A 22070-nucleotide genomic window follows, 5' to 3' on the forward strand; every position below is an offset into this window, starting at 1 on the left:
AACATTTAAACCATCTGAGAATCCCTTAAGACCACCTTTAATTTAGCTAATTTGCCTCCAACTGAGAACTCTGCAAAACTCCATTTACTCAGGACATACTTTCAGGTAACTGTAAAGATATATCTATTATAGGAAATGTTATAAGTTGTATTTTTTAGATTCAAGAATGGATTGGTATCAAGTTAGATCCTTTACAATATGGATTGAAGAAAGATCAAAAAGGCAATCTGACACCTATTCAATCAACAGTAGATGTGGCGCCTCCTGATCTACTAAAATTATTTTATTGCAATTGCAAAGAGAGTCAGTATTCTAAAAATTGCTCTTGTAGAAAACTGGGTTTTGCATGTTCTTTAAAGTGTGGTCAGTGCTACGGAATCAGTTGCACAAACTTTTGTATTTTAGTTGAGGCTAAAATGACGCTCAGGATGACGTCATAGCAGATTTTATTTTATAACTTTAATTTAATAATATTTTTTAACAATAATTTTATTTAATAAATAATATTTGAACGGCATTTTTAATTGTTTTAATGCTTACATTTATACTTGGTTTATCTATTATATCACTATACTGTTAACGCAAAAATTATAGCGGATTGGTTTAAAAAAACTGGAAAATTTATAAACCGTATTGTAAAAAAAATTCTATTTAGTAAAATACTTATCTATTTATTATATAAATCTCTATTACTATTTATTTTAGAAAAAAAAATGTGGTAAAAGGTAAAATATTCTAAATTCAATTCTCTACAAAAACATATCTTCAGTTTTTTCGAAAAAAGTTATGCAAACGGAGATATTTAAAAAAAAAAGAAAAAATCCAAGATGGCGGCCATTTTTTTCAAACTTCCCCCACTGGGACCGAATGGGACTTTTGAGGGGTTAAAAGAAGATCATTATCTATATATTTCCGTTGAGATTGGTTGGTTACTAATTTTTTCCACCTTGACATATAATACTCGGCTACGTTTACTGGTCTAAACATTATTTATACTACGGCAATTATATAGAGCATACCACTTAGTTACCAATACTAAATATGGGTGTATTAATTTGGTCTCAGAATTAATTACTATATTTCAGTCTTATTATTGAATTCTATGTTAAAAATAGCAAAGTAAAATATGAAACAATTTCAAATAAATTCCAGTAAGTAATATTTGCCACAAAATGCATATATAGAACAGCAATTTTTATTACCAAGTTAAGGTTAACCTTAGAATAAGTAAATTTTACGAAAACTATCCAAGTTTTCAAAAATTATAAACTATGTATTTGTTGTAGAATTTCGAATATTCGTCTAACTTCCTCAATCGGTTGAATGAGCTAGTAGCATGTGTTAAACGACAATTAATTATGCCGGGACTCCATTAGCCAACACGCCACGCCACGCATGAAGATCTGTGCCCCACATCATGAAGATCTGTGCGTATGTTTTCCATCGTTTACTGAACTTCAAAATATAAATAACCAATGATTGTTCTAAATAAAAAAAAATAACAAGATATTTCGTTTGTTAAGAAAATTTCGTAAAATTTACAAATGGTTAGTATTTGCAGCATTGCTTTTTATAGGTAGTTAGTATTCTAGGGTTAAAATAATTTTCTGGATAATTTTGATTTTTTTTTATCAAATATTTTAGTTAATAAAATCAAATATAGCAGCATTACATTGCAAGATTTACTTTTGTGGTACTGGTATTGAACAGCTCATGAGAATTTATATCCTAGTGATATAATATGTGGTTATTTTATTAATTTTAGTGGGTTTTTTCTAGTCAACTAATTTGTGTATCTTTTTAGGTAAGCAACATGTGCTAATAATACAATGCACGTCTTATTATAGGAACAAAGGAAGTAATCTCTAATTAGTATGAAGTATGAAATATGTCAAAGGTATGTGTAAGAGGAATACCTATGGTACATATGATATATTGTTGTCAGTTCGTTTAATACAGGACATATGGGACAATACAATTCACCACATACGACTGGGAGTACTGTAGCTAAAGGATTAGATTTTTACAAATTGTAAGTTTTGGGTTCGTTGAAGTGATATTATAATATGCGGTTACAGAGAGCTACAATTTAAGAATATTTTTACAATATACAGAGTTTCCCAAATAAATAAAAAATATCAAAGTTGTATTTTTTTAAATGATACACCCTGTATATTATTACATTTTTAGTTTCTACGATTAAAATAAAGGTAAATTTGATTAGCTTTATTACACTTAAACCTTACCGTTTTTGAAATATTTTCAATTTTGTAAAATTGCAGTAAAAATTTTAAGGTATCAAAGTTTTTAATACTAAATATTTACTGAAGTCTATTTATTGATCAGTTATTGTGTTGCAATAATAAAAATAATACTACATCATACAGAGTGTCTAAAAATTTATTTTAAATTACTTCTAGCTTTAAACGGCAATAACTTATTTAATTTAAATGGAATGCCATGTATATTTTAGGAGAATCAGATGCACAATTTAATTGTCTATCAAATTGTATTATACTACTTGCTACCTATCCCTTCAAGTTTTCGTAGAAAATGCATTTTCTTACAATTTAGAATATCAATATACGGAATATACCCATAAAATATTGACATTTTAGATTGTTTTTAAAGCAACAAATGTACAAAATGTACAGGCTAGTAATATTATCATTTTTAGCAAAATAATAATTTGTATGCAAAAAGAAAACTATTTAAATCTTTATAAAATAGTATACCATTAATTAAATATACCACCATTATTTCCGCCCAAATTCTAATTAATTACATACTTAATTATGTTCGTTAATAAAGTATTCTAAATAAATGTGGATTTGAATCAGAAATCAATGTAATAATAAGTTATGAAAATGAATGTCTCTGTTGTTATAAAGTTATAAGCATTCTTCAACAAATGAAATATCATTTTTAAGGTGTTACTTTTTACCACACTGTCTAATACACATACAAAATTCATTTTTTTAGTATTTGGAGCAATTATTATTAATCAACGCAAATAGTCAATAAATGTAGTTTGAATACTGGAATCATATTAATTGGTCCTCTTTAACAAATATTTAAACAGTTTTTTTTTATTTCTTAATGAAATAAACAAACTATATCGACAATATTAGTATCTGTACTCTTTAAAAATTTGGTACATCTCTAAAAATAATCTAAAATGTCAGTATTCCATGGGTATATTGATAAATGAGTTTTAAATTACAAAAAAATGCATTTTCTACGGAAACTTGAAGAGATAGGTAAAAAATAGTATAATACAATTTGATAGACAATTAAATTGTGCAACTGATTCTCATAAAATATACAGGGTGTTCTATTTAAATTAAACAAGTTATTGCCGTTTAAATCTAGTAATTATTTAAAATAAAATTTTGGACACTCTGTATAAGATAGTATAATTTTTATTATTGCAACACAATAACTCATCAATAAATAAACTTCAGTAAATATTTAGTATTAAAAACTTTGATACCCTTTGAGAAATGAGGCCTTAAAATTTTGACTGCAATTTCACAAAATTGAAAATATTTCAAAAACGGTAAGATTAAAGTGCGGTAAACCTTAATAAAATTTACCTTTATTTTAATCGTAGAAACTAAAAATGTAATAATATACAAGGTGTTCCGTTTAAAACAAATACAACTTTGATATTTTTTATTTATTTGGGACACTCCGTATCTTGTAGAAATATTTTTAAATTGTAGCTCTAATAGTCCTTCAACGAACCCAAAACTTACAATTTGTAAAAATCTAATATTTAGCGACAATACTCCGTGTCGTATGTGGTGAACAACCCTGTATATGTATTTCTTTAAATGCAAAAGACATTTATCTGTTATAACTAATATGCTAAGAAATCTATTTGTCAAGTAAAATTGCTACGTATACAATTTGTTATAACTGGTTGATTAAATTCAGGCTATTTCCAGGTCTTCTGTATTTCTTACATTAGACAAAGACATCTTCAGGAATTCAATTGTTCAAAATTGAAAGTTTTATCATTCCAGAGATTCTTAATTAATTAATATTAGTAGTTTTGTTGACAAACAATAAAATTAACACTTCCTATGTTTCTTGCATTTTATTTAAATGTTTACAAACAACTCATTAATATGATAATTTTTATATCAAAATATTCCACACTTTCTTTTCTAACTGTTAACAAAAGTTTCACTAGATGTTAGTAAAACAAACATAACATGTATATTTTACGTTTTAGAAATTTTTATTAGTAAAGAAAAGTAAGAACTACTATTTTAATAATTTAGGTAAGAAAAAAGTAAAATAGAAAATAAGGTGGTAAAATAATATACAGGGTGGCCCATCGAAAACGTTCCGCAAGGCATAACGGCCAGGGTAATTTTTTTTTTCAAAAAATTCAAAAACACGTCAATTTTGTTTGTGAGGGGGACAACTTTTGCCCCAAAAATGATTGCAAAATCTTCAACCCTCTAAGCGGGGGTTTCATCCCCCAATTTTTTTCAAATGGGAAGGGGGGTCAAATGGTACCGCAATGAAAAGGGCTTTCTATTCTCTATACTTTCCCGCTTCGTTTTTGAAAATCGGTCGAGTCCCCTGTATATAAAATCTTGTAACAGCTGGCTTCGGAAGCATAAAAATTTACCCATTTTTTTTTTTAAATAAAAATACACTTTCTTCAACAAAGCGATTTTAGGAACTTCATCACGTTTCAGAATAATGTCACAGAACAATGCTACCTGGATGTTTGTACCATCCATTTTACAACTAATGAACTAGAACAGACAAAGATGATCGATCAAGTGGTTAGGTAAACACCAAAGGAAAATGAGGAAGTTGTTTCAAGGCTCTTTAACCTTTTATTTAATGTAACCACATAACAATATGATTTATATTCATAATAATTACATATATGTCGACTACAGTTACAGTTAGAAAAATTATTGCACTGTTACTCAGTCTGTTAACTTTTTGTGCAGCCGCAACTGTACAAAAACCTATAATAAACATACTAATATTTAAATAATTACGTGTGAATATAAATTAATATTCAAACACTGTGACAAAAATCTATTCATAAATGAACCATTTTTATTTTTGAATGTTGTTTTAGTTTATAATTTATGCATATTAATTTATTGTGTAATTAAGTTTTTTTTTTCAATTTTAAATTTACTTTTTATTCTTGTTTATTAAAACACAAAAAAATGTTCTATTTAGTTATAGTAATTATTTCATTTATAAATTACTGTTGTGTATATTAAAATTAATTCTATTAGGATTTGATATTTTTTATTTAGATTTTTTTGTAGATATTTATAAAAGTCGATTTAACATATAAATTATTTTGAAAATCCTCTTAAGATCATAAACAAGTTTTAACCCCTTTTAACGATTAGCATTCTCTTTTGAAAAATGGATCAGGATTCTTTTGGTCAAGCTGTTTTAAGCCGGTTTTGTAAAGTGAAAAACATTTCATAAAAACAATTTGTATATTGTACCTTAAGAACAAATAGATTTCTTTATATTTGTTTTTCTAAGTGACGAAAAATAAACAGAGTGAAAATATTTGTATATTTTTTGAAGAATTAAAACTATTCAGTCTAATTATTTTAACCTATACAGGGTTTCTCACCGTAGTCGTTCGTTAGATGTTTTTGAGGTTAGGAAAAACTTAGAAGTTTGAAATTTTGAGACTTAGGGTTATTTAACCTTTCCTTTCAATTAGAAATATTTTCAAGGTCACACCACTTCCGATTACACCGGAAGTCGCTATTAACTTCCTTATTTTAAATGGAACACCCTGTATATTATTTTATTTTTGGATTTCTAAGAAAATTTTATGATGAGCTTCATTCGGTTTCCCTATACCTATTTTCAACTGTTTCTCAGATATCTTGATTTATTTGAAAATGTTTACAGATTTACCCATATTTTTAACAGTCGGTCTTTTACTCATTTTGAATCGGTGATAAACGCTTCTGCGGTAAACCGAAGCAGAGGACTAATACTTTCGAAATCCATATTGACAATTAATTTATTGCATACAGGGTGTCCAAAATTTGATAACTGATTAGATTATTTTCAAACTCAAAATAGTTCATTTTTTTAAATGAGACACCCTGTATATTTTTCGACAGTTGGATGCAGAATTCAATTCTGCATCCATTTTACTAACTTTCCCTATACCCATTTTCAACGGTTTTCTTGTTAATCCGTATTTTTTACTTTAATTCAATTTTTGGCAGAATCGACAATATCGTTTGTGTTTTTTAAAAGAAAATAATTATGTTGAAGTAAAGAAATTGAATGTAATTAGAACATACGAACAAAACAGGAACAAAACAAAAGTGAAAACGTATAAAATATAACATAACATAACAAAAAAACGTATTTTCAACAGTAACGGTGAGGCATTAATTATTAATACTAGACGTTAGTGTATCCCTACAATAACAAAAAAAAGTTAACTCAATAATTACAAAAATTTTCGTTCATAGAGGTCACTTCGAACAATAATTTTTGTAATTATTGTGTTTACTTTTTTTATTATGGTAGCGATACACTAAACGTCTAGTGTTAATAATTAATGCCTCACCGTTACTGTTATACGTTTGTTTTGTTATGTTATGTTATATCTTATACGTTTTCACTTTCGTTTTGTTCCTGTTTTGTTCGTATGTTCTAATTACATTCAATTTCATTAGTTTAACATAATTATTTTATTTTAAAAAACACAAACGATATTGTCGATTCTGCCAAAAATTGAATTAAAGTAAAATATACGGATTAAAAAGAAAACAGTTGAAAATGGGTATAGGGAAAGTTATAGCAAATCGATGCAGAATTGAATTCTGCATCCAACTATCCAAAAATATATAGGGTGTCTTATTTGAAAAAATGGACTTTTTTGAGTTTAAAAATAATCTAATCAGTTATCGAATTTTGGACACCCTGTATGAGATAAATTAGTTGTCAATATGGACTTCGAAGGTATTAGTCCTCTGCTCCAGTTTACTGCAGAAGCGTTTGTCACCAATTCAAAATGAGTAAAAGACCAACTGTTAAAAATAGGGGTAAAAATGTAAAAATTTTCAAATAAATCAAGATATCTGAGAAACAGTTGAAAATAGGTATAGGGAAATCTAATGAAACTCATCATAAAATTTTCTGAGAAATCCAAAAATTAAATAATATACAGGGTGTTCCTTTTGAAATAAGGAAGTTAATGGCGACTTCCGGCGTAACCGGAAGTGGTATGACCTTGAACATATTTTTAAATGAAAGGAAATTTTAAGTAACCATAAGTTTCAAAATTTCAAACTTCTAAGTTTTTCCTAACCTCAAAAACTTCTAACGAACGGCTACGGTGAGAAACCCTGTATATTATGTTATTTTCCTACAATTTTCCTTTGAATTTCCCTTTAATGTCTAGTATGTCACTGATTTAATCAAGTTAGCATGTGGAGTACTTACGGAAGAAACCCAATCATATTCAAATATATAATGGCGCTTGATCTGCAGAAGAAATCATTCGACCCATGTGTACTACCAGTCATGACCTGGTCATGACCTATGCATGCAAAATTTTGGCATTGGGCATTGGGCAGAACACCTGGCAAGAACGGAGAGAAGATGGACCACAAATTCTAAAAATTAAGAGACCTAGAAGAAGACCAGACCTAAGATGGGATATGATACCAGGGATAACTTGGGCCGGCATAGCCAAAAATAGACAACAATGAACCCAACTACAAAGACATTATCTAAATATGTGAGGAAGGCTACAGCATAATTCGAAATGGTTGAATAAACTGAAAATGATAATGATGATGATGTCACGATTTGGTTATCTTTTTTGACCGACCAGGAAGAGACACGGAAAACATTAGATGATCAAATCCATTTTTCCAAAGCTGCTTGATTAGAAATTAGTGGTTTTAAGAGAGCCTTGGCTCTCTAGATTGAAATTTAAAATGCTAGTGTTACTTTTTTCATTTGAAAATGTCAAAAGTTACATGATATGAATTTTCTAAATAAAGTCCCTAAAAAAATTAAGTTTCTAAAAAAATACCGAGGGCACCATTTAAAAATCAAAAGTTGTTGTCATTTTCGGTGACAGGGGTGAGCCACTTTTAAAAAACACCCAGTATATATAGATTTATTTATTAATTCTTTGACAGTAATGAAACTACACTACTCATTATTTAATATCTTCTATACTAATATATAAAATCATTAAGTGACTGACTCACTGATTAATCACGATCCTGCTCAAACTACTCAACGTAAGAAGCTCAGTTTTGGCATACAGGTTGATACTATGGTGTACAGGGTGGATCAAATTCGACGCTTTTAAATGGAAACATCCTTTTCTATAGGAGATAGACAAAACCTAATATCGGTGTCTGGAGCTCAATTTTTGTCAAAAACATAATGGTGAAAACCGCATATCGATATCTGTTACCGTTTCGGAGTTACGGGGTATTTTTCAAAAATATGCATTATTAACAAATCGCTGTAACTTTTTTGCTATGGAAAATTTTGTATTTTTATGAAAACATTTCCAAAGCACCTTTTTACGTAGAATTTAATGGTTTAAGTATAATTTTTTTAAAATTAATAATTTAAGAATTATCAACAGAAAATTGGATTTTTTATATGGGACACCCTGTATATTTTTAATTTATTGAAAATAATTTAAAATTACCTTTCCAAAAATATAACACACTTGATATTTTGCTCGATACCTCTTCGAGATAAAGAGTATTTAAATAAGTAGGCTCTGAACGGCACCGGGTGTAATGCACAAAAAATCTAGCTGTGAGCGTATATTAAAACGAAAATAATATTTGCTGTGAGAGATGCAGAATTTTATAACAATTTCAAATATATTTAACCAACATCAACACATTTAAATTATATCTAATAACCATAAAAATAAATAGCAAACCAAGACATGACATTTTGCTAGAGGTGTTCGACATATCAACCGTCTTCTGTTATGGACAGACAGACAGGGCAGTTTTTGAACATTTCTCGCGGAATTCATTAACTCAGTGGGGGTGAAACACACCCTCTCATAACTGCAAAGTATTTTTAATTCTTGTGTAGATTATATGGAACAATAAGGAACCTTTATTCTTCCGCAAATATATCCATAGGTACTAAGTCAGGCGGCCTTGACGGCCAACGGCTGGGATCTTGGTGAGCTATTCAATTATTCTTGAAATTCGCTGCAAAAATTTGCTGATAACTTCAGCGTTCAGAGGCGGTGCGTTTCCAGCAAGACGCTGGAAAAATATGTTTTCGAGTTCCATTAAGGGCATATCATCAATAAGGGGTCCAAAGCTTAAAAAATTCTTTTCAGTTATTTAAAAATATAGAGGGTGTCCCAAATAAAAAATCAATTTTTCTGTTGATAACTCTTAAATTATTAATTTTAGAAAAATTATACTTAAACCATTAAATTCTACGTAAAAAGGTGCTTGGGAAATGTTTTCAAAGAAATACAAAATTTTCCATAGCAAAAAAGTTACAGCGATTTGTTAAAAATGCACATTTTTGAAAACCACCCCGTAACTCCGAAACGGTAACAGATATTGATGTGCGGTTTTCACCATCATATTTTTGATGAAAATTGAGCTCCAGACACCGATATTAGTTTTCGTCCATCTCCTATAGAAAAGGGTGTTTCCATTTAAAAGCGTCGAATTTGATCCACCCTGTATAGGTTCGATAAGAAGGTATTTTTCGAAATTCCACTTCCAAGGGGGTAAAACCAGAGGTAAAACCAAGTTTCCGAAAAAACGCTTAAACATATAAATTAAATTAAAACGTATATTTTATTTTGTTTTTTTACATATTTTAAGATTTTTTAAAAATGTTTAAGGGTGTTTCGAAAAATCTGGTCATTGATTAATCGCACGATCCTGCTTAAAGAGCTTGACGTAAGAAGCTGATTTTTGGAAAACGGATTGACTTTAGGGTGTAGAGGTTCGATAAGGAGGGATTTTTCGAAACTCGAATTCTAAGGGGGTGAACCATCCCTCATATATTAGAATATTTTTTATTTAAAAACCGGCGAGTTTTTCGGAAAAACTCTTAAACACGTATATTTTATTTTGTTATTTTACATATTTTAAGATTTTTTAAAAATTTATACAGGGTGTTTCATAAAATATGACCATTGAGTAATCACGATTCTGCCTAAACTGCTTGACGTTTAAAGCTGATTTTTGGCAAACGGATCGACTGTGAGGTGTAGAGGTTCGATAAGGAGAGGTTTCCCGAATCTAAAATTCCAAGAGGGCGAAAACGAACCTCCAATATTACAATATTTGTTATTTAAAAAACGATTAGTCTTTCGAGAAAACGCTTGGACACGCATAATTTATTTTATTTTTTTAAATATTTTGAAATTTTTTAAAAAAATTATACAGGGTGTTCCAAAAAGTTGGGTAATTGATTAACCACGACTTATTAATGTCTCAGCAGTAATGAAACACTACCGTTATTTAATATGCGATTATATACCGCATGATCGAAAAAAAGACGGCGTTCAGTTGGCGTGGAAATGATGATCGATGACATTCCCCATATAAAATTACAGCGATCTTCATGTCATAGCCATCGCTAAAGCCGTTTTTTTTAGATCATATTGTACTATTATTCTATTGTCAAATTGAAATTAATTTTTACAATAAACTTACTTTTCAAATCTACTCCTTCCGGAGGACATGGTCCCTTCGACAACAAACACGCTGTATAGTAATTGACCATCCTCCGGTTGTTCAGGATCGATTCCACATCGATGTGCTCGTACTTACTGGCGTAGTACTGCACCGCCGCGGGCTGCACCGAATCTAGCGCGACGACCACGAGTACCACGGTTACCAAAACAATCCACGGTACCATTTCGATGGGATTATGTCTCGGTCCGCTGACACTCGACTCGAAGAACCGCCGATCGTGAATGCATATGGTACCGCGGGACTTGTTCTTGGCTACTTTTACAATTGGCGAGGTCGACAGTGGCAACTTATATAGGGGAAGAATGAAATTGTATTATCAGATAAAGTATTTAGCACGAATGTAGATGCAGAGGAATTTAAATCGGATGTTCCAAATTCCGAAGCTCTAGATTATAATTTTGGAATTCTAGAGACGTGTGATTGTTACAACCTCTATTTTTTTTCAATAATAAGGGGCCGTCTTCTGTCGGAAACACTGCTACCTGTGATGCCTATTGTACCCCTGTACCCTGCACCAATTTGTGCAGGTCCTTGATAGGATGGGAGCATAGTTCCTCCGGTTCTAGCCTTGCTTTCCCAAATAAAAACTGTAGCAAGCAATCCAAAGCCTCGCAGTGACATATTATGTGCTCCGCTGTTTCAGGATCTTTATCGTAGAGTCAGCAGCAAAGATTTCCTTGATACAGGTTGAGCTTGTCCAGGTAACACTTGACAGCCATGCGTCCTGTCAACAGGCCTGTTGTAATCCGCACTTTATTCCTGCTAAGCACGAGCAGTTCTTTTGCGGTTTTAGAGCTAGGCCCTTGGATAAAGGCCTTGCTGTGCCTGTGCCCTTGTCCGTTTCTCCAGTGGACATTCTTCTTTTCCCTGATCCAGAGTTTTAGTGCACTACGGGCCATACATTTAGGTAGTCCCAGTACTGGCTCTGGACATGCTCTGGACCAAGCTAGGATGCCGATGATCCTTGCCTAGCTAGCTCATCGGCTTTTTTGTTGCCCTGGATGCCGCTGGTGGCCCGGCACCCAGGATAATTTAATTAGGTTCCATCGTGCCAGAGCTCCCAGTTTACCTAGGCATTCCCAGATGAGTCTCGACGATACCTTTGGGCTCATAAGCGCCCAAAGTTCAGGTCTGAGCAGTCTTACCTGAATAAGCTCTTCTATTATTTTCTCTCGCACATTGTAGAATGGTGAATATTTCTGTCTGGAATACGGTTGAGTATTTACCCAAGGAAAAGGATAAGCTTACCCTTGGTCTTTCCCCAAATACTCCAACTCCTGTTCCTTCAGCGGTCTTTGACCCATCTGTGTACCAGGTTAGTCCATCCTAAAGGAATATATCTGTCCACATTCCTAGATCCATTTTGTTCACCTCGAATGGTTTGTGGTAGTGATAAAGAGGGGTCATTTGGTCCGATCTCCCCTCCCATCTTTAAGTGTCCTGTTTCTGTCCTATTTCCCAGAGACAATACACTTTGTCGTCGATAGAGTCCCATTCTTACCTCCGCCTGGATCACTAAGTGAAGAGGTGGAAGGTCCAGAAGCACCTCTATTGATGCAGTGGGCGTTGATTTCATTGCCCCTGTTATACTCAGACAAGCAAGTTTTTTCACCTTGCTGAGGATGAGCATTTTTGCTTGTTGCATTACCTTAGGCCACCGTACCAAGGATACATATGTTATGAAGGCTTGACTACTCTAGTGTACCATTTCTGGTCTGAGGCCCCAGATTTTTCCATGAAGTTGCCTGGCTAAGTTAACATAATTTGGGTTTCGACATGAAAAGCGGGTTTTTGTGTTGAGTTGGCGTTTTTGGCTGTTGATGTCGAGCATCTTCTTTAAGTGTCCAAACTATATCTTAAAGCTTTTGCTCGATAATTGGTAATAATTTACTACTTCAAAAGCTGCAAGAGTTTGATATGGATTTTTTTAAACATGAATAAGTTAATGTTTCCAAGATATAAGATTATTTTTGGATAATAAACCCTAAATGTAATCACCGTATTACCACAAACAATAGTTTGTTAAATACTAAATACTTCATAATAAGTGCTATTAAAATTAAGTATAATATATTTTTAGTAATAATTAATATAAATATCTTGTATTTCTTTTCAAATAAAATTAATTTATAATGTAAAATAAGATCTAAAATTCTCCATCAGATATTCAAAAATGCCTGTAAGTAGAATTATTTCACATACACACAATTTCCTTAAATAGCTTTATAATAACTGATTTAAATAAATGCTGAAATGATACAAACTATAACTTGGCTTACTAAAATTGATGCCATAAATATTTGTATAGTATAGGCACCGTTTAACCTACTTTCATGTCTATTTAATCTATCATTCTTTTTTAATTCACATTCATATGTAGACTGGAGTTATTTGTAACAAGAAATAGATGAATAATTTCGAATAAAATTATTAGTTTTAGTTTATGCTATGTATAATCATTTATAACAAAAACTTAGAAGAAAATTCTTGGGGATAGCGGTCTGAAGGCAAAAATTAAACAATTTTTTACATACGCCAAGCTTTCGGAAATTATATTTCCTTTTTCAAGGGTGTAAATAGTTTAATTCGAAAAATAGATAAATATATCAATTTCCATTTCGATGTAAGGCAATAAAATTTTGTAAGAAAGTTATAAAACCTCTTAAACATTCATGATTATAGACATTTATTAATAGTATAATACTTAGAAATTTCTGTTGTTTATAAAAATTAAATTAAAATTAATTTTTGCAAAGCTTGGCGTATGTAAAAAATTGTTTAATCTTTGCCTTCAGATCACTATCCCCAAGAATTTTCTTCTAAGTTTTTGTTATAATTGATCGGCCAAGACTTCCTCTTTGTATAATCATTTTTGTATATAGTGTCCCATTTAAAACTTTAACAAATTGTACGAAAAATAGACAGTATACACGGTGGTTCATATAAGAATGCACACTATAGGGATTTTGTAAACCAGAAAAAGTATAAAGATGATCATTTCAAACATTGAAATTTGAAAAAAAAAGATTCCTTCCGAAGATATTTGAAAAAAACCGAGCTTACCCGATTTTGATTTAATTTTTTTCTGGCTATATTTGAAAAGCTTTGCCAATGCACATTTCACATCCCCATTACCACGTTACAGGATTAAGTAAAAAGCAATTTTTTATCTAATCATCTTTTATTTCTAGTTAACGAAATCCTTATAGTCTCCACTCCTAAACAGGGTGCGTCTTGCAAAAATAAGTGCAAATATTTTAGTGGTAGTATATTTCGACCATAGAAACACGCCTATGAGGTTTATTTTTTCTGGAAAATTTTTAATTTTTTGGAAAAAAATATTTCTTGATAATATTGCAACATAGGTTGTAGATTAAATACGGAAGAACAAAAAACCTAAGAAGTAATCAGAGGTTCTCAAAATTTAAGCAAAAAATATTTTTTTTCTAATTTCCAAAGTAAAATAACTGGGTTATTTTGGACTTATTTGAAAAACGGTAAAGAGAAAATGTGTTTCTTTTATTAAGATCTACCAGTCCTGAAAAGATTTGCACTCATTTAAGACTCACCCTGTATAAGATAGGAGATTGTGTGTATATATTTACAACCTATTAATACAGATATTCATAAATTGTATTAAAAATATTGTAATTAAGACTAATTTTGATTTAAATATTTAAGAACTAGGTATAATACTTTGAAATTTCACACCTTGTTTAAAAAAATATATTACAAAATTAGTTCTTTCCCATTATTATTAATTAATTAAATTAACAATAAATAAAGATACAAAAAATGCTTAAATATAGATATAAAATAAAATTAGGTAATAATAAAAAAAAATAGTTTATTCTAAGATAAAAGACAACAAAAATTTTTGAAACCTAAACAATTAAATTCAATTTTTATACACATTTTTTAATAAACATTCTATAAACTACATATTATGCATCTTCTAAATCAGAGTAGTCGTCACTTTCAAATTCGTACTTCGCCCTAAAATTGCCATCGGGGTCGTACTTGGCAGTCAGCTGATTCCAGTCATCCCTGTGGTTCAAGAGGAGCTCATTCAGCACCTTGGAAGCAATCTTTTTTTGGGTCTCGCTACATTTCGAACATTCCGTTGCTAGAGCATCTGCCAGGTATTCTGCAAAAGAAAGAAGACATATAAATACTAATATTATGTACAGGGTGTCCTATTGTTGTGTGTTTTACAGGGTTTCTCGTTTACGAGTAGAGATACAAAGATGTGGGTTTCATGAAGTACAGGGTGGGTCAAATTCGACGCTTTTAAATGGAAACACCCTTTTCTATAGGAGATAGACGAAAAATAATATCGGTGTCTGGAGCTCAATTTTCATCAAAAATATGATGGTGAAAACCGCACAACAATATCTGTTACCGTTTCGGAGTTACGGGGTGTTTTTCAAAAATGTGCATTTTTAACAAATCGCTGTAACTTTTTTGCTATGGAAAATTTTGTATTTCTATGGAAACATTCCCAAAGCACCTTTTTACGTAGAATTTAATGGTTTAAGTATAATTTTTTTAAAATTAATAATTTAAGAGTTATCAACAGAAAAATTGATTTTTTATTTGGGACACCTTCTATATTATTAATTAACTGAAAAGAATTTAAAATTACCTTTCCAAAAATATAGCACACTTGATATTTTGTTATAATCCCCTTCGAAATACAGAATTTTTAAAAGTTCGCCAGTTTTAACTAGTAGGCTTTGGACCCCTTATTGATGATATGCCCTTAATGGAACTCGAAAACATATTTTTCCAGCGTCTTGCTGGAAACGCACCGCCTCTGAACGCTGAAGTTATCAGCAAATTTTTGCAGCCAATTTCAAGAATAATTGAATAGCTCACCAAGATCCCAGCCGTTGGCCGTCGAGGCCGCCTGACTTAGTGCCTATGGATATATTTGCGGAAGAATAAAGGTTCCTTCTTCTTCCGTATAATCTAGACAAGAATTAGAAATACTTAGCAGTTATGAGAGGGTATCTTTCACTCCCACTGAGTTAATGAATTCCGCGAGAAATGTTCAAAAACTGCCCCGTCTGTCCATAACAGAAGACGGTTGATATGTCGAACACCTGTAGCAAGATCTCATGTCTTGGTTTGCTATTTATTTTTATTGTTATTAGATATAGTTTAAATGTGTTGATGTTGGTTAAATATATTTTAAATTGTTACATAATTCTGCATCTCTAATAGCAAATATTATTTTCGTTTTAATTGATGCTCACAGCTAGAATTTTTTTGCATTACAGCCGGTGTCGTTCAAAGCCTACTTATTTAAAGCGGGCGAATTTTTATATATTCTATAACTCGAAGAGGAATCAAGCAAAATATCAAGTGTGTTATATTTTTGGAAAGGTAATTTTAAATTATTTTCAATAAATTAAAAATATACAGGGTATCCCATATAAAAAATCAAATTTTCTGTTGATAATTCTTTAATTATTAATTTTAAAAAAATTATACTTAAACCATTAAATTCTACGTAAAAAGTTGCTTTGGAAATGTTTTCATTAAAATACAAAATTTTCCATGGCAAAAAAGTTACAGTGATTTGTTAAAAATGCATATTTTTGAATAACACCCCGTAACTCCGAAACGGCAACAGATATCGATATGCGGTTTTCACCATCATGTTTTTGACAAAAATTGAGCTCCAGACACCGATATTAGTTTTTGTCTATCTCCTATAGAAAAGGGTGTTTCCATTTAAAAGCGTCGAATTTGACCCACCCTGTACAAGGCAAAATTGAAATTAATGCATTTTTTAAATCCCCTTTTATCTCCGTTATTTTATAATATATATAAAACGTAAAAACTGCTTCCTATAGGGTTTTTCAGTGTCTTTTGTTTTTCAGTTTTTCAGTGTTTTTTGTTGGAAGCTATCTTGAAATTTGATCCAATTTTATGTTTTTATATTGGGACGCCCTGTATATTATTTTATTTGCCGTGTTATGAGCTTGGTAAGAATATAATATACTCTATACTTATTTTTATAAATAGGGTTAAAATATTTTTTTTGGCTGTATACTGGTTGTTTTTAAAAAGTGGCTCACCCCCTGTAACTTTTTTATTTTTTCAGGTAAAAAACTAGATTTGGTATGTTAGCATTATAACCTAAATTAAGGTTGATTGACGTAATCAATTGTTTTCGATGACTTTCTGTTACATCGGAAATAACTAAAACTTTTGGTTTTCAAATGACAGCATCGGCATTTTTTACTTTATTCGATAAAAAATGACACTCTATATAGAATGACGTAATAATATATCAGCTTTTGACATTTTCGCTTAAAAGAAATCATAATTTAAATTTCAATGTAAAGTGCCATGGCTGTGTCAAAAACACTAATATTCGATCAAGCAATCTTGGAAAAGCATTTTTTTATGAATAATTTGATACCACAGACTTGGTATTTCAAGTAAAATTGTTGTTTTGAACCGCATGTTACAATTTCAACTAAACCATATGCAAAAATGTCAAAAGTTGACATATGATATGTCATTCTATGCGGAGTGTCATTTTCTATCGAATAAAATAGAAATATACCGAGGGTGCCATTTAAAAATCAAAAGTTGTAGTCATTTCCGGTGAAACAGGAAACAACCAAAAAAAAATTGAATCCGTCAATCAATACTAATTTATGTCATATACTAACATTGTAGCGTTTTTTTTAAACCACTACCACTGCGAACGGCAGCTTTTCATCGGAGAGCAGTCGTGGATAAGGTATTTCACTAGAGAGAAAATTAATCAGTAATAATTAACAAAAGATATATAGATATTGGGCGCCAGGCATGTACAGAGAAAGAAAACACAGTTGTATAATACTTAAAACTAATGACTATATTTATTCATGACGTTCTTTGCTGATACATGACATTGTAGAGTTCTAGTAAATATATAGTGGTTATATGTCAAAGAATGTGGTGGTAAGAGTCGTACTAAATATCAATGAAAACAACTACGATAAAATACAGGACATGTAAAGTTTAAGAGAAAATATGAAATGTAGCATTACTTTAATTAATTTGATATATTCCATATGATGCTAAATCGAAGATGTTACAACCTGTAGATTCTAGAATCTATGTTTGATTATCCATCTATTAAAATAGTGCAATAATATCTATAAAAGTAATACCATTACAAGACGTAATGCAATGAAACTTAAGATCTAAATTATATTTTAAAGATTATATCGACATGAATGTTCTTAACAATCTAACCACTGAACATAGTCTGTACGATATTACTTAAGATGTACGTTATTATTTAAGACTGAAAATATAGAAAATCTAAAACATAAAAACTAGAACGTAAATCTACACTTAGCTGTTCTTTATGTAATCTTGCTTCAAACAGTAGCAGCGTGAGGTGGTCTCGCATCTCTGTACTGTCGGCCATCCTGTTGGCCAAAACAACAAAAGGGGCCAGATTGAGGACACCGTGAATCACTACAGCCGTAGCTACTGACTAGGCTTAGAAATGGGAGTGAAGCAGCATGGGACTCAAGCTACATCCACGCTGTGGCACTTATATGTAAGAAAAAAATCATTCTTACTGGGGACACTCGTCCACAGGACATCTGTACATAAGATAATGTCTGTACATAAGACACTATCCGTATCTTGGACACAGTCCGTACCTTGGAAATAGTCCGTACCTGGGACACAGTCCGTACCTTGGAAATAGTCCGTACCTCGGAAATAGTCCGTACCTTGGACACAGTCCGTACCTTGGACACAGTCCGTACCTTGGACACAGTCCGTACCTTGGACCCTAAAAATATGAAACTCTTGTTTAAAACCAAACAAGGTCTAATAAACAAAATAAACCTACCTCGAAATACTTCCGAGGGCTCAATAAATAATAAACAACATGTCCTTTCTTCCATGTGACATTCTGGAGGACAAAAGAAAAGGGACACCAACGTGCCAGCAAAATACAAATACAAGTTGGGAGATCCGTAACTCTACCCTAAAAATATTCAATAATAATATCGAATCTAAAAGGATAATATTTCATCTTTACCTGTTGCTTCGAAATAGCAGCTGATTCAAATTATACAGCAAGATTTAAATAATCACCATTTCTAAAAGCTGGGATACAACAGAACGTCAAAACAAAGTGAGGTTAAGCATGGACCACGGAGAGAGTTGACAGAAGCGACGTTGACAGCGCGCGCCTCCACAGAATAGTAACAGGGTTGTGTCGAACGATAACAGGGTTGGCGACTAGGGAACGTAAAAATTACGCGTCAAATAAACTATCCGCCCTGAACGAGAGGGAATCCGGTGATGATAGGCCAGACATCATATATTATATTTAAAAAAGACATGTAACGAACTAAAAACGTTACAACATACCAAATCTCATTTTTTTTATCTAAAAAAAATAAAAAAAAAATATAGGGGTGAGCCACTTTTGAGACGCACCCGGTATAATATGTTTCCGAAATTTCGGGAGTAGAATTCGCACCATCCTGTATATTCTGGAAGGGATACAGTCAAATGATTCAAATAAGTAAGAAATTAAAAAAAAATGAGACGTGTGTTTTGTTTCTAGACTGACGAGATTAAATTTATTTAAAGAAACTATATAAAGATCATCAGTAGCTGATACAGGAATATGTTTAAGGAGGGTGGCATTTTTTAAGGGCGCCATTTTTAACCCAAAAGCCTAATATTCAACCCAATTTATAAATTTTAGAGGGAAAGTGGACCCCATGGCCCCTCCCCCTCTCTATATCCACCACTGATACAGATACTTTTTTGTTTAACGACACTAACGTAATGTTTCGTTAGTTGAAAACATCAGTCTTGGTCTGAGGCATTTTAAATGGACAAATAAATTCATCAGAACAGAATCTATTAAAAAACCAGTTCACCGCTTAACAACATTATTAAAGGCACAATAAAGAAAATACTAAAATAATAATTTTGATTTTATACTTATTAATATAGTTGAAGCGTACAAACCACAGACAATATAACTTACTTTTTAACTCCTTTCCTTCGTTAGTACAGGCACCTTTATCCAACAGACAATTCACGTAATTCCTCAGCAATCTCTTACTAGCCAATATAGCATCCACATCAATATTATCGTATTTAGTTGTATACATATCATTTGCTCTTCGACTTCTAGCAATGGAGGCTCCATCAGCTTCATTTGTATTCATAAACACAACACTCAAAACAACTAATAAGGGTAAAACAGAAATTTTGGCCCTCATTTTTTTGATAAAATTTTTATGTGATGTTTTCTCTGTTAAAAATATAATGCGTAACTGATCGAAGCGACACTTGCTTTTTTGCAATTAATTTTATGAGACCATGGTTTCAAGGTAGTCAACCTGTTTTGAACTTTAAAATAAGTATATCGAAAGAAAAAGTGCGGTAATGTATTATATTATACATATATGTAAATACGTATAAATAAAAATGATGCGGTTTTTGCAAAAACCGCAGTGAATTTTTATTTTTGCGAAAACCGCATGTGACATTCAATTTGACATTTGAGAAAGCTAAGAAATATAAATATATTTCTGGTATATATTAATAATTATACTTTACAGCTACAGGGTCCTGCAACATTGCATCGGAGATTATTATAAAATAAAACACTAATTCACCACGAAAACACTATACCGGGTGAGTCTCAAAAGTGGCCTATAATTTTTTTATTTTTTTAGTTAAAAAAACAAGATTTGGTATGTTATTATATGACATAAATTAGGATTGATTGACGTATTCAATTGTCTTTGGTCACTTCCGGTTTCACCGGAAATGACTACAACTTTTGATTTTTAAATAACACTCCCGGTATTTTTTTACTTTATCGATAGAAAATGTCACTCTGAATAGAATGACATATCATAGTCAACTTTTGGCATTTTTGCATATGGTTTATTTGAAATTATAACTTGTCGTTCGTAACGAAAATTTGACTCGAAATACCAAGTGTGTGGTATCAAATTATTCGTAAAAAAATGCTTTTTCCAAATGTGCTAATGAGCCCCCCTCGTTCCATTCAAACTGAGATATGATTAAAAATACGATTTGAGCATTTTCTAGCAGGCCAGGACAAGACACTAAAAACATTAGGCGATCAAATCTATTGACTACTTGACTACTCCTTGATGAAGAATTAGTGTCTTTAACATAGTCATGGCACTCTAGATTGAATTTTAAAATACAATTTTTGACTAAGCAAGAATGTCAAAAGTTGACATATGATATGTCATTCTATTCAGAATGTCATTTTCTATAGAATAAAGTAAAAAAATACCCAGGGTGCCATTTAAAAATTAAAAGTTGTAGTCATTTCCGGTGAAACAGGAAGTTACCAAAAGCAATTGAATACACCAACCAATCCTAATTTATGTCATATACTAACATACCACATCTCGTTTTTTTTGTCTGAAAAAATAAAAAAGTTATAGGGGTAAGCCACTTTTGAGACGCACCCGGTATATAAGTAAATATAAGTTATAGGAGTGAGCCACTTTTGAGACGCACCCGGTAGAGTTCATTATCACAATTAAAAATATAACACTACATGAAGGTGAAATGTTGGTCTCCTTTGATGTATTTTCGTTGTTAAGTGGGTGCCAATTCTACATAGTTTAGGCTACGTGAAAGAATTACTGAATGCAACATGCTTTCAGTAAAAAAGTTGTGACTGAATATATTGAACTTACATAAAAATTGTTTTCAGTTTAATAACAATTTTTTTAACAAGGAAAGCTACAGAACGAGTAATCCATTGTCTCTATTTTTGGCTAATTTATTCATAAGCAGATTTGGAATAGAGGTTAACAATCAGTTTCAGCTTATTCCAAGAGTATGGTTTAGGTATGTGGATGATATATTTTGCCGTTTTTGACACATATTCTGACGGCATAGACAACTTTAATTCTAAATTAAATACTGGTTTTGCTTCCATTAAAAGAAACAAATACTGAGAACATCGATAGATTACCATTCCTAGATATATTAGTTATTAGAAATCATAATAATTGCCTGGAATTAGATAGATATCTATATAAAAAAAGACCACTACACACAAATATATCCCTAGTGAGTCTTATCATTGTGTTGAATATAAGATGGCTTGTTTAAATTTCTTAGATCATAGACTACATCCTTTTCTACTTAGTAGCTGAGTGTAATGGGTATTCTCCTTCATTATTCATTAGTTGATAAAATAATCTGAAAACATAGGCACAACATAGGTATAAGCACAAACTTAAACAGTGGTATAAGTTTGGGATTTATGCA

At 31.3% G+C, this 22070-nt stretch overlaps 2 protein-coding genes across 2 annotated transcripts in view; both read right to left on the reverse strand.

Annotated features, from left to right (window-relative positions):
- LOC115877657 overlaps positions 1 to 10984 on the reverse strand; it is a 43667-nt gene extending 32683 nt beyond the window's left edge. Inside the window, exon 1 of the mRNA XM_030893919.1 lies at positions 10713 to 10984. Coding sequence (XP_030749779.1) covers positions 10713 to 10917 — 205 coding nt within the window. The 5' untranslated portion in view covers positions 10918 to 10984. The remainder of the gene's footprint in view (positions 1 to 10712) is intronic.
- A 3604-nt stretch (positions 10985 to 14588) lies between these two features.
- Positions 14589 to 20124, reverse strand: LOC115877658 (ejaculatory bulb-specific protein 3-like). The gene is made up of 2 exons (XM_030893920.1): positions 19786 to 20124; positions 14589 to 14901 (listed from the first exon to the last, which is right to left on the reverse strand). Exons 1-2 carry the CDS (start codon positions 20021 to 20023, stop codon positions 14699 to 14701), a joined length of 441 nt encoding a protein of 146 aa, XP_030749780.1. The 5' UTR covers positions 20024 to 20124; the 3' UTR covers positions 14589 to 14698.
- Between the last annotated feature and the right edge of the window lie 1946 nt (positions 20125 to 22070).

Source organism: Sitophilus oryzae, unplaced genomic scaffold (genome assembly GCF_002938485.1).
Source record: "Sitophilus oryzae breed Bouriz unplaced genomic scaffold, Soryzae_2.0 scaffold_1496_pilon_pilon, whole genome shotgun sequence".
NCBI lineage: Eukaryota > Metazoa > Arthropoda > Insecta > Coleoptera > Curculionidae > Sitophilus > Sitophilus oryzae.

What these genes read in the sequence shown, in the direction of transcription:
- LOC115877658 (XM_030893920.1), bottom strand. Translation starts at nt 20,023, where the DNA reads ATGAGGGCCAAAATTTCTGTTTTACCCTTATTAGTTGTTTTGAGTGTT. An exon ending in CGAAGGAAAGGAGTTAAAAA is followed by an intron (nt 14,902 to 19,785) that starts GTAAGTTATATT and finishes TTTCTTTTGCAG; the next exon opens with AATACCTGGCAGATGCTCTA.